Source organism: Eubalaena glacialis, chromosome 9 (assembly GCF_028564815.1).
Source record: "Eubalaena glacialis isolate mEubGla1 chromosome 9, mEubGla1.1.hap2.+ XY, whole genome shotgun sequence".
NCBI classification, from domain to species: Eukaryota; Metazoa; Chordata; class Mammalia; order Artiodactyla; family Balaenidae; genus Eubalaena; species Eubalaena glacialis.
The window spans coordinates 29,300,329-29,313,207 of NC_083724.1; the positions used below are offsets into that span (position 1 = coordinate 29,300,329).

The 12,879-nt window shown below is 36.2% G+C and overlaps 1 protein-coding gene across 1 annotated transcript; it reads left to right on the plus strand.

Annotated features, from left to right (window-relative positions):
* Positions 1-4,916: 4,916 nt before the first annotated feature.
* On the plus strand, positions 4,917-5,874 carry LOC133098309 (olfactory receptor 13C4-like). Its single transcript, XM_061201083.1, is given in 2 exon segments — positions 4,917-5,564; positions 5,566-5,874. Coding segments are annotated over 2 exon segments (957 nt in total).
* Positions 5,875-12,879: the final 7,005 nt, after the last annotated feature.

Below are 12,879 nucleotides of genomic sequence, written 5' to 3' on the forward strand. Positions count from 1 at the left end.
CATACAAAAACTCATTGCAAAGACCATTGTCAAGAAGATTTTTTCCTAAGTTTTCCTTTAGGAGTTTTATGGTTTCAGATCTTAAATATAAGTCTCTAATCCATTTCAAGTTATTTTTTATGTATGGGGTAAGATAATGGCTCAGTTTTATTATTTGCATGTGAATATCCAGTTTTCCCAACACCATTTATTGAAGAAACTATCCTTTCCTCAAGCAGTATTCTTGTTGTCCTTGTCAAATATTAGTTGACTGTATATACTTGGGTTTATTTCTGGACTTATTCTGTTTCATTGTCTGTGTGTCTGTTTTTATGCCAGTACAATACTGTTTTGATTACTAAAGCTTTGTTATATAGTTTGAGATCAGGAAGTGTGATGCCTCCAGCTTTGTTCTTCTTTCTCAAGATTGCTTTGGCTACTCAGGGTCCTTTGAGGTTTCTGTGAATTTTGGATTGATTTTTCTGTTCCTGTGAGAAAACCATTGGAACTTTTATAGAGGTTACATTGAATCTGTAGATCGCTGTGGGTAGTATGGACATTTTTAACAATATTAATTCTTCCAATCCATGAATATGGGATATTTTCCCATTTATCTTTCCAATTTCTTTCATCAATGTCTCATAGTTTCCAGGGTACAGATCTTTTACCTCCTTGGTTAAATTTATTCCAAAGTATTTTATTGTTTTTAATGCTATTATAAATGAGACTGTACTCTTAATTTCTGTTTTTGATAGTTCCTTCTAAGTGTAGCTTTAGTAATCAAAACAGATATTCAATTGATTTTTCCTGAAACTGGCTGAATTAATATATTAATTATAACAGTTTTTGGTGGAGTCTTTAGGGTTTTCTATATATAAGAACATGTTATCTGCAAACAGGGATAATTTAACTTCTTCCTCTCCCCTGGAGAAGAAGCATTTTATTTCTTTTTCTTGCCTAATTGCTCTGGCTAGGACTTCTGGTACTATGGTGAATACAAGTGACAAGAGTGGGCACCCTTGTCTTATTCCTGATCTTAGAGGAAAAGCTTTTAGTTTTTCATTGTTGAGTATAATGTTAGCTATGGGTTTATCATATATCCCTTTATTACATTGAGTTTCCTTCTTTTTATAACACATTAATTGAGAAATTTTTTAATCATGAAAGGGTACTGAATTTTTCAAATGCTTTTTATGCATCTGTTAAGTTGACAGTAGAGTTTTTATCCTTCATTCTGTTAATGTGGAGTTTCACATTTATTGATTTGTGTGTGTTGAACCATCCTTGCATCCCAGGGATAAATCCCACTTGATCATGGTGTATGAGCCTTTTAATGTGCTGTTGAATTCAGTTTGCTAATATTTTGTTGAGGACTTTTGCATCTATATTCATCAGGGGTATTGGTCTGTAGTTTTCTTATAGTGTCCTTATCTGGCTTTGGTATCAGGGTCATGCTATCCTTTTAAAATGAGCTTGGAAATGTTTCCTCTTATTCAACTTTTTGGAAGAGTTTGAGAGGGACTGGCATTAATTCTTTTTTAAAATTTGGTAGAATTCACTACTGAAGCCATCTGGTCTAGAGTCTTCTTTGTTGGGAGGTTTTTGATTATTGCTTTACTCTCCTTACTCATTGTTGGTCTGTTCAGATTAACTTACCACAATCAAATACAGAAATTTTACACTTTACCCTCCCTTCCCCCACTTTATGTAATTGATGTCAGGTTTTACTTGTTTCTATTAGCAAATTTCTGTGGTATTACTTATTCTTACTAGTTCTGTCTTTTAATTTATATACTAGTATTAAAAGTGATTTACATGCCACCATTACAGTATACAATAGTCTTTGTTTGTATTTATATTTAACTTTAGCAGTGAGAGTTATATTTCATATACCTTTATGTCCCTGGGTGGTTATAACTGCCTCCAGGACCTTTGTCAATATTTCTGGTGCTAGGTCAAGGGTCAGCTTCATTGTTTGAAGACAGCTGGCCTATTATAAGGTGCATGGATGCATGTAGGTCTCTGTAGGTCCTTGGGGGTCTCCCATTAGATCACTGGGCTAGTCCCTGGATGGGGGACTGCTCCCAGACCATAGCTGTGAGAAGTGGAAGCCAGTTTATAGCGCCCTTTTGACATCTGCAGTTGGATCAATGTCAAGTGCCTACCTCCAGAGACACAGACATATGTGTCCCTTGGCAGGTACCTGCGTGAGCAGGAATACTCTCTGATTATGACTGTGAAGGGTTGAAGCTGGGTTACAGGACTGCTTCAAGACCTGTAGTCAGACTGAGGTTGGCAGGTACCTCCAGGAGCTCAGATGAGCATGTCTTCAGGCAGGTCCCTGGGTGGGCAGGGAGTTCCCAGCCTGAAACTGCAAGAGACTGGAACAGAATTACAGGGCTGGTTAAGGATCTGCAGTCAGATGGAAGTTGGAGGGCTTGCAGTGGGGTACAAATGGGCATGCCTCCTACCTGGTCCCTGGATGTCCAGGACTATTGGCCAAGAGCAGCTGGAGTCAGGTCATGGGTCACCTAAGGGTCCACAGCCAGGATTAAGGTGGGCGAGCCCTGTTACCTGGGGCTTGGAGTGGTGTGATTCCTTCTGGGTCCCTTGGCAGATGGTGCTGGTGGCTAGTTCAAGACCAAATAGGGCTGTAGCCAAGTCCAAAAGGGCATAGGGCTGTTTCTGGGTCAGTAGCTGGCTCCACAGTCTGCCAGCAGCAAGTCTCCTACTTGAGCATGGGCCTGCCTTCTAAAAACAATCCTCCAGAATCCAAATATTTTACAGTAAAATGTAACATCTATTGGAAAGTTAAAGTCAGAATCTAAGTGTTAATATCTATAATGTAGCTTAATAGACTTTCTGAAACACTTTAATACAACAATGTGCTATCTATGTATCTGAATTCGTGCCCCAAACTATCCATTCAGGACTTTTAAAACTTCTTTCTGGCCTCGAACATATGAATTCACTTTTATCCTATAAATTTATTTATTTTATTTCTTATCTGTCTGTCTTTTCCTTTCAAAAAAGGTTGGTATTAATATCCTGTATGAAATTAGCTTATCTGTAAGAATGAAGATAAGTAAAAAAAATTAAATGACAATGCAGTTAATTCACAGAAAATGTCTATTTTATTTCATTCATAATATCTAGATCATTTTTAAGTCTAGCATTTCATTTTGGTAATTATCATTTCAATTAAGAACTTACTTTGAATTAACTTCACTTTGTAAATATATTTTAAACTAAAAAGGTCTCACATTTCATAAAGTTAGTTTGGTGAACATTTGACCCTGTTTCCAAAAGTTGCATGGGTGGGAGAATGTTATTTCATTTTTGAGCTTTAGTTCAGTCACATTCTATTCCCAACACCACTCTTAATTGTGTATGTGGGACACTGTCCCTGATGCATAAAAAGTTTTTCCATTCCACAGATCTCTCATTCCAACTTTAAATTGCTTTGGGAACGGGGGAACAATTACAGCTGTTGCATAACAAATATTTACTCTTTCGCATCTACGGAATCTGACATTGTTGAACCTGACCTTAATTCAGAATGCTGACATCAATACTAAGAAGAAATTAACAGGTTCTTCTAGGAGGTGGAAATAATTTATCAGTATAATGTAAGTCTTGAATATCATGACACTATACCTTTTCATTCCATAATTAAAACTATTATTAAATATGGATTTAAAATATGAACAGCATTAGGCAGTGCAGTTACTAATTTTTTATTACCAAATACAGCTGTGAATAATTTGTTATTCAGCATACTTTGGGAGTTTATTAGAAATGCAGAGTCACAGGGCCTGCACCAGACTTAGTAAAAGAAAATCTACATTTTAACAAGATACCCAGGAAATTTATACATATGAAGAATTTGAAAGACTGAAATAATTGATTCTTCATAAATCCACCAAGGCCAAAAATTCTGGGTAGTTCTTGGTGGGAAAACATGGTGTAATAACTTTTGGTGTTGTAGCCCAAAGAGCTCTAGACTTCATTGGCAAAGATCTGAGCTTCAAGCTCCACTGTTTACTTATAGGCTGGATTACTTTGGCCATATTCTGTCTTTCACATTTGAAAAAAAAATAGAGATAATGAGAAGATTAATTTTTTTGTAAAGTATAAAGTGCTACACACACATACACAGATATATATTTAAGCATTATTACTGTTTTCTCAGGTTCACTTAAATAAATAAATTACGAAGAATAACTTTGAAGCCACAGAATAAAACAAAAGAAGAGAGACTATTCTTCTTCAAAGATCTCCACTGTATACTTGCAGAGTTAGTTTACACACTGGTCTTGTAATTGGAAAGACTACGAGATCAACAACTAACTAGACCTTTGAACAAATGTTAAATTGCTGTGTATGTGGTTCCGTTTACTATGATCAAATGTTTGCCCTATAAAAATACGCAATTTAACAGACTGAATGGAGATCCAGGGTGTCAGGCAGACAAACAAAAATGCATAAAATCAAACTTGCTTTAAAATTTTCAAACTTTCTGTTAAACACTGAATCAAAATTCCAGTCCTTGTTGAGTTGTCTTTTGCCTTCCCCACCACTCTGTCACTGAGCCTAACTAAATGAAGTCAGGTTTGTCATCTGAAATATTCTAAGGCTTTTAAAAAACTCAACTTAGGGTGTCTTCAACAGTGGGGAAGGTTGCTTCTGAATTTGCTTCTGATCCTAGCTAGATCTTCAAACATTAGACACAGGGCATTGAAATCTCAATTTCCCAGTATCATTGTATTCTAGGCACAGACATTCTTGAAGATAACTGAATGACAGAGCTTCAAAGAAAACATTCTTTCTATTTCACTCTAGAATAATGCCTATCCAAGAAATTTATTACATTTGTTGTTATTTGGCAGTGAAAATGTTTTATGTTGGTATTCCTTTGACATCCTGAAAGCTGGGACATGGATAGAATAAATAAGACATTTGTGAAAGAATTCATTCTTCTGGGACTCTCTGGTTACCCCAAACTTGAAATTATTTTCTTTACTCTACTTCTAGCTTTGTACCTACTGATTCTAATTGGCAAGCATGTTCTGATCATAGCAAGCATCTTTGATTCCCGTCTTCACACTCTCATGTACTTCTTCCTGCGCAACCTCTCTTTTCTGGATGTCTGCTATACATCCTCCTCTGTTCCCTCAACTTTGGTGAGCTTAATCTCAAAGAAAAGGAATATTTCCTTCTCTGGATGTGTAGTGCAAATGTTCTTAGGATTTGCAATGGGGTCAACAGAGTGTTTCTTCCTTGGCATGATGGCTTTTGACCACTACGTGGCCATCTGTAACCCTCTGAGATACCCCGTCATCATGAGCAAGGTGGTGTATGTACTGATGGCTTCTGTGTCATGGCTGTCTGGCAGAATCAACTCAATTGTGCAAACATCTATTGCCATGAGATTGCCTTTCTGTGGTAATAATATTATCAGTCATTTCTTATGTGAGATACTGGCTGTTCTCAAGCTAGCTTATGCTGATATATCCCTCAATATTGTTACCCTAGCAGTGTCAAATATAGCTTTCCTGGTTCTTCCCCTGCTGGCCATTTTTTTCCTCCTATATGTTCATCCTCTACACCATCTTGAGAATGAACTCAGCCACAGGGAGACACAAGGCCTTTTCCACCTGTTCAGCGCATTTGACTGTGGTAATTATGTCTTATGGTACCATCTTCTTTATGTATGCCAAACCCAAGTCTCAAGACTTTCTTGGACAAGACAATTTGCAAGCTAGAGAAGGACTTGTTTCCATGTTTTATGAGGTAGTGACCCCAATGCTAAATCCTATAATCTATAGCTTGAGAAACAAGGATGTAAAAGCTGCTGTGAAATATTTGCTGAGTCAGAAATCTGTTAACCAATAAGACCAAGGGGAAATGTGGGTGTTTAGTGTGTAAAGACTAGACATGGCATCATTGGGCAATCATTGACAACCTTCTATGGGGAAACCAAAGTTATATAGAGACATTTTTATTCTTTGTTTCCACTATCTCAGCTTAGCTACAATCCCTGAGAACAGTAGTCTGCTACAGACTCAGATTCCAATAGATTCTGATCCATATTTCTCAAAAGCAGTCGCTTTAGAATCTTATCCCTGGTGATATCTGAAGTGAGTGTTTTTGGTGTACTGTCTGGCAACACAGTGGAAAATATCACACATACTCTTCAGAAATAGTGAGGCAGGAGTATAAATTCTGCTCCATCACAAACCAGTTAATATTGGGAAAGTTATTCACTTTTTCTAAAATGTAGTTCTCTTACTTGAAAAAAGAGAGTAATTAAACACTGCTCTCAGTGTTATTGTAAAGATTGAGTAAGTTGTAAAAAACACCGGGCATAGTGGCAATTCATAGTAATTCCCTTTGTAGAGGATGTTGTTTGACTTTTTCTGTTGACCCAGAATTTAAGTATTGAAGTGGAGACTCCAAATTGAAGATAAATGACACCAAGTAGAACTTTTTACTTTTTAAGCTACCAATTGTTAGAGTCAAGCATCTCTCCCTTGTCTTCCTACTGGTATCAACCACCACTCTTCTTTGCCTCCTCTCCCCACATATCTATATAAAGTAAACATCAAGAAGGGGGAAGATAGACTCAAAGGAGATTTATACATCATGGGAAGTGCTCAATGAATGGTGGGAGGTGTTTCACTACTGTTCCTATGAAAGAATGGGAAGACTGTTCTTATCCAAGACAAGTAAGGTAGTGCTGCAAAACCTGGTGAGGTTTTGGGTGCCTACAAAGAAGAACTGACATTTGGCTTGATGAATGGAGGCTTGCTGAGCTTTTTCTCTCTAGGCTGTAGACTAGCAGAAGAGCTGCTCTAGAAGAGGGCTGGGGGATGGGTGTCTTAGGGCTGAAAATAACCAGAAAGTTTTTAGTTTGCCTAAAATATTTCTTTCGACTCTGAAAATCTGAAATTTGTGACTGGGAAGAGAAATTCATTTCATTTTATACTCCAGTGAGTTGAAACTCCTTAGTAAACCTATTATAGGCTTTTTGGATGGTTGGTTGGTGTTTTTTTTTCACTTTTTGTAGATTATTTTTCCATGGCTGAGCACAGCATATCATTGGTCCATATCACCAGCCATTGTGACAGCTGATTTCAGCCTTATGGTATTAACCTAAATTTTCTCTTCCCTATTGGTTTTGGAGCCATAGTATGATGCCAGACATCCTACCTGAGAACTGTACTCCCTGCCAATCTACATCCTTGGGTAAATCCATGTTTTTGATCTATGTGATCTGGTCACTAAAATCCTGCTGCCTGTCTTCTGTCTCACCTGGGTTGGAGTGTTGTCACTGCAGCAAACCTCTAACTGGGGGTCCTCTCCTCTGGCTTGTATCACAGTGGGTGCTACTTTTTGTTCTATTTAGACAGGCATGTACCAAACCCTTTAGGTGAGGCTTTTTAACTTCTCCCTACTCCACTGGGATGAGCCCTACATTTCAGTCTGATCCAAGTTTGATTCTTTTCAAACTTTGACCTATGCTACCAAGGTTTTAGCACATGTCTGTATGTTCATGGTTCTACTTCTATTGTCCCAGCCAATTCATTAACACCTTAATTTTTCCCCCCCACAAAGCAAAGGGTGCTAGCATCTCATATGTATGTTTATATCAAACTGAATGCTTTATTTACAAAAATTGATTAAAATTATTCTTTCCGTTGCTGTATAAAAAATTGGTGCTATGTTGCTTCAATTTTGACAAGTTCTGCTCATGTTGATGAATGCCCAGAAAATTAACAGTTTTAAAACTAATCTGCCCTCCCAAGAAATTGAGAAGTCTCAAAAAGATTGTTACATGTATTATTTTGTGATAAATAATAGATATTTTAGAAATTCAAAAAACTGTGGAAGACTGTAAAGAAGAAAATATTGTTACTACTGTTGCTACCTCCTACAGGTGACCACCATTAACATTTTTATTATTTATCTTATTAATTTGGAGTTTAAAATTAATCATTTTAATGTTGACTTATTTTGGTGCACTGTGGTACATTTGAAGTTGCTATTTTGAAAGTTTTTTTAATGTGTGTACAACTCATTAGGTTTCACGGAATAAATTTAGTACATAGAAAATGAATTTACTATAGCAGGTGATATGATTTTTTAACTTCTCTTGTTAAATTATATGCCCCTCCCCCCAAATCATATTACCTGCTGTCAGTGTCACTGCACGTGTTTCCTCAAACTTTTGCAGCTCTGGTCTGTGTGTGCATGTGTGTGTATACATATATAAACTTTTAATTTTGGAAAATTTCAAATAACCATAAAAAGAAAGCTATATAATGAAACCTCATATACCAGTCACTCAGTTTAAAGAATTGCTAGCTCATTGTTTCACCGATATCTATACCTACTCCCTCCCTTTTTCCAGATTTTTAAGCAAGTATTGGATATATATGTGTGTGTAAATAATTTTTATTTTGAAATAAGTTCAGACTTCTAGAAAAGTTGCAAGAATCATAGAAAGAATTTTCTATAAGCCTTAACCCAGGATCTTCAGATATTATATCTTACCACATTTGCCTTATCATTTCTTTATATATATATGTAAGTATATAAATATATATATATAGAGAGAGAGAGTTGTTTAACAGTAAGGTACAGATATTATGTCTCTTTACCCCTAAATATTTCACTCTGTCTTTCTTAAAAGCATTCAAAGACATTTTTAAAACCATAAACAGAATATAATTATTGACATGGAGAAACAATACTATTTAATTTAGCAGTCAGCAAAAAATGACCCTGGGCCTTGGCTTGCTACCTATCTTTGTGTGGTCCATGAACTACGAATGATGTCTACATTTTTAAACTGCTGAAAAGATTAAAAGAAAAATAATACTTCATGGCACCTGAAAATTATTGGAATATCGAACTTGAGTGTCCATAAAGTTTTTAAAGACCTTTTATTTGGTGATAATTATAGACTCATAGAAAATTACAAAAATAGTATATAGAGTATCATGTACCCTTCACTCCACTTCCCCCAATTTTGATACCTTATATTATAGAAGTACAATATCAAAACCACAAAATTGACATTGGTTCAATACTATTAACTATACTACAAAACATATTCAGTTTTCACCATTTTCCATGTATTCATATGTGTGTGTGTAGTTCTATGCAATTTTATCCTATGTACAGATTCTTGTAACCACCACCATAATCGAAATATATACCTGTTCCATAACTACCAGGAAACTCCCCTTTTGCTACCCTGTGATGGTTAATTTTATGTGTCAATTTTGCTAGGCTATGGTACCCCATTGTACATCAAACATCAGTCTAGATGTTTCTGTGAAGGTAGTTTTTAGATGTGATTGACATATAAATCAGTAGACTTTGAGTAGAACAGATCACCCTCCGTAATGTGGGTGGACATCATCCAGTCAGTTGACAGCCTTAAGAGAAGACTGAATGGTAAGGAATGGAAGGAATTCTGCCTCCAGACTGTCTTCAGACTTAAGACTGCAACGTTGACTCTTGCCAGAATTTCCAGCCTGCCAGCCTTCCCTGTAGATTTTAGACTTGCCAGCCCTGACAATCACATGAGCCAATTCCTTAAAATCCATCTCTCCCTCTCCCTACCCCCGCCTCTTACTTTCACTGACTCTCTTTATCTATCTATCTATCTATCTATCTATCTATCTATCTATCTATCTATCTATCTATCTATCTATCTATACACATCCTGTTGGTTTTGTTTCTCTGCAGAACCCTGATGAATATATACCCCTTTATATTTGCACCCTTACTTGAGCCTGTCCCCTGATAAATGCTAAGTTTCTCTTCTCCTTCTCAGTAGTCATAAATAAAGTTTGAATTGAACATAGCATGCTCATTTATTTACATAGTGTCTATCACTGCTTTCATGCTACAATGGCAGAGTTGAGGAGTTGTGACAGGAACAATGTGGCCTCCAAAGCCTAACGTGTTTACGTAATCTATTGCTATATAAAACCATGAGTTCATACTGATATCTCAAATTCAATGCAACACTAGTAGTTTCACTCTGTCTTCCCTTTTTTATATCTGTATCTTCTACCTCTAGCAGTGAGATACTTGCAGGGAAAAAGAGTGCTGAGGAAATAAAAATCACCAGTGAATATAAGCCAAGAAATTACCAGAGATCACATAGGCCTGGGACCATTTTATTTCCTTCCAGTCAGAGTAGAGACCATGTCTTTGGGGTATGGCATGTTCAATGGAATGCCATGAGGGTAACATCTTGTGGGGCTAAAGTATCCTTATAATAAGGGCTATTTTAGATTTGTCTTTAAAACTGTTTTTAAAAGTCTAGAAAAGATGAAGCTAATCTACAAGTAACTTAACTGGCTACCAGAACAAAGTAAGACATTCTAACATCCTTTAAAGGAATATGACAAAACCCAACACTCAACAAAGTCAATTTCACAATATCTGGCATCCAATAAAAAATTCAAGTTATGCAAAGAAGCTAGCTAATATAACCTAGAAAAACTTCAATCAATAGAAAGAGACCGAGAAATGGTGGAGATAATGGAATTAGAGGACAAGGAATTTAAGTGGGCTATCATAAATATAATAAATGTGCTAGATTTAAAGGAAAACAGGAATATAATGTGGAGGAAAATGAAGAAAAAAGACCAAGCACCATTTCAAGAGATAAAACAAATAGTGCCTTAAATTTTTACTGGATGGGGTTAATAGAGTAGAAGCTGCAGAAGAAATGATCAGTGAACCTGAAGACATAGCCATAGAAAATATCCTAAATGAACCACAAAAACTGAAAGGACTTAATACAAAGTGAACAGAGACTCAGTAAGCTGTGGAAAATATCAGACAATCTAACATACATGTATTTTTAAGTCCCAGAGGGAGAAGAAAGAGAGAGGAGAACAGAAAAAATATTTGAGGAGATAATGACTGAACATTTCCCAAACTTTATGGAAACTATAAATCCAAAGACCCAAGAGCCTCAGGATGACAAAGCAGGAATATATGAAGAAAATCTTAACAAAAAACATCATCATCACATTGCTGAAAACCAGTGAAACTCAAAAAAATGTAAAGCAGCCGGGGAGAAAAACACACAATAAGTATAGGGGAATAAAGATAAAAAAATAATGCAGACTTCCTGTCAGAATTTATGCAAATCAGAAATCAACAGAATGATATCTTTAAAGTGGTAAAAGAAAAAAAAGTCTGTAAACCAGAATTCAATATTCAGTAAAAATATCTTTCAAAATTAAGCCGAAATACTTTTTCAGAAAAGATATAAGCATGTTATATCTTTTTCCATCTTTATAGTTTTAATCTATCTTCATCTCTGTGTGAAAGTGGGTTTTGGGGGACAGTTTTTTACTCCAGTATGACAATCACTGTCTTTTAATTGCTATGTTTAGAATATTTAAATTAAGTGTACTTATTATTTATTATAATTTAGTTATGCCTGGAATTAGTCTACCACATTTCTATCTCATTTTCTTTGTTTCCTTTTTGCTCTTTTTCCTACATTGTTTTGGGTTATTTTTATATTTTTGTAGGATTCCATTTTATTTTTATTTTTACCTTATTACCTATGCCTCTCAATTTATATTTTTGGTTGGTTGCTCTAGAGGCTGAAGTTTACATTTTAAATTTATGACACTCTATGGTCTAATAATTCTTTTTTACCATTTCATGTATAATGTTTGAAGGTTAAAATGATATACTGTCATTTCCCCTCTCATTTTTGGTGCTAGTTTTGTCATATTTTTACTTCTCTCTATATATTTAGACCCCACAATTCTTAGTTATCGCTTTTGTTTTGAATGTGTCAAATTAACACTTGTTAAGTGGAACATAGAGTGCCAGATGGTGAACCATGGTTCAACAAAAGACCACAACAGAAATGGAAACAGAGAATTTTACTACTCACAGGTCCTGGAGGTCTTGCCCAGTATGCCTTGAGGAGCCACATACGGAGGTCAAGGCAGAGTGTAGACAAAGAAAGAGATAGGACCCAGGCCCATGTGTTTATTAGGGTCCATGGGTGAAGTCTTTTGGGGTTCCCAGGCTAAGGCTGGATTGGTCAGTTCAAACAAAGAGCTGGGTTTTGGTAAGGCCCAGGAAGGTCTTATCTAAGGGTTATTCAAAGGGAAAGCGCTGGGAGAGAGGGGAGACTATTAATCACAAGGGCTGTTAGGGAAGTTATAACAGGAACTTACATTTGTTTGTGATGCTGCATGCTGTTACCTAGGGCATGCACTTGAATGAAAGGGGGACTAGTGTCAGTTTAATGTCCCTGCAGGCTACTTGGCCAAGCAAAATGGAAACCAAGGCAGCAAACAATGGAGTAGCTGAGCTAAACTCTCAACACTTCTGCTTTAAATAGTCAATTATTTTTATTTATTTTTTTAACATCTTTATTGGAGTATAATTGCTTTACAATTTGTGTTAGTTTCTGCTGTATAACAAAGTGAATCAGCTATATATATATCCCCTTATCTCCTCCCTCTTGCATCTCTCTCCCACCCTCCCTATCCCACCCCTCTAGGTGGTCACAAAGCACTGAGCTGATCTCCCTGTGTGATGCAGCTGCTTCCCACTAGCTAGCTATTTTACATTTGGCAGTGTATATATGTCAATGCTACTCTCTCACTTCGTCCCAGCTTACCCTTCCCCCTCCCCGTGTCCTCAAGTCCATTCTGTAGTCTGCATCTTTATTCCTGTCCTGCCCCTAGGTTCGTCAGAACCTTTTTTTTTTTTTTAGATTCCATATATATTTTAAAGAAATATAAAATCATGAGAAAAAAATTCTATTTTGTTTACTCACATATTTACCATTTTCAACACTCTCCATTCTTTTGTGCTGATTTATGTTTTCATATGATG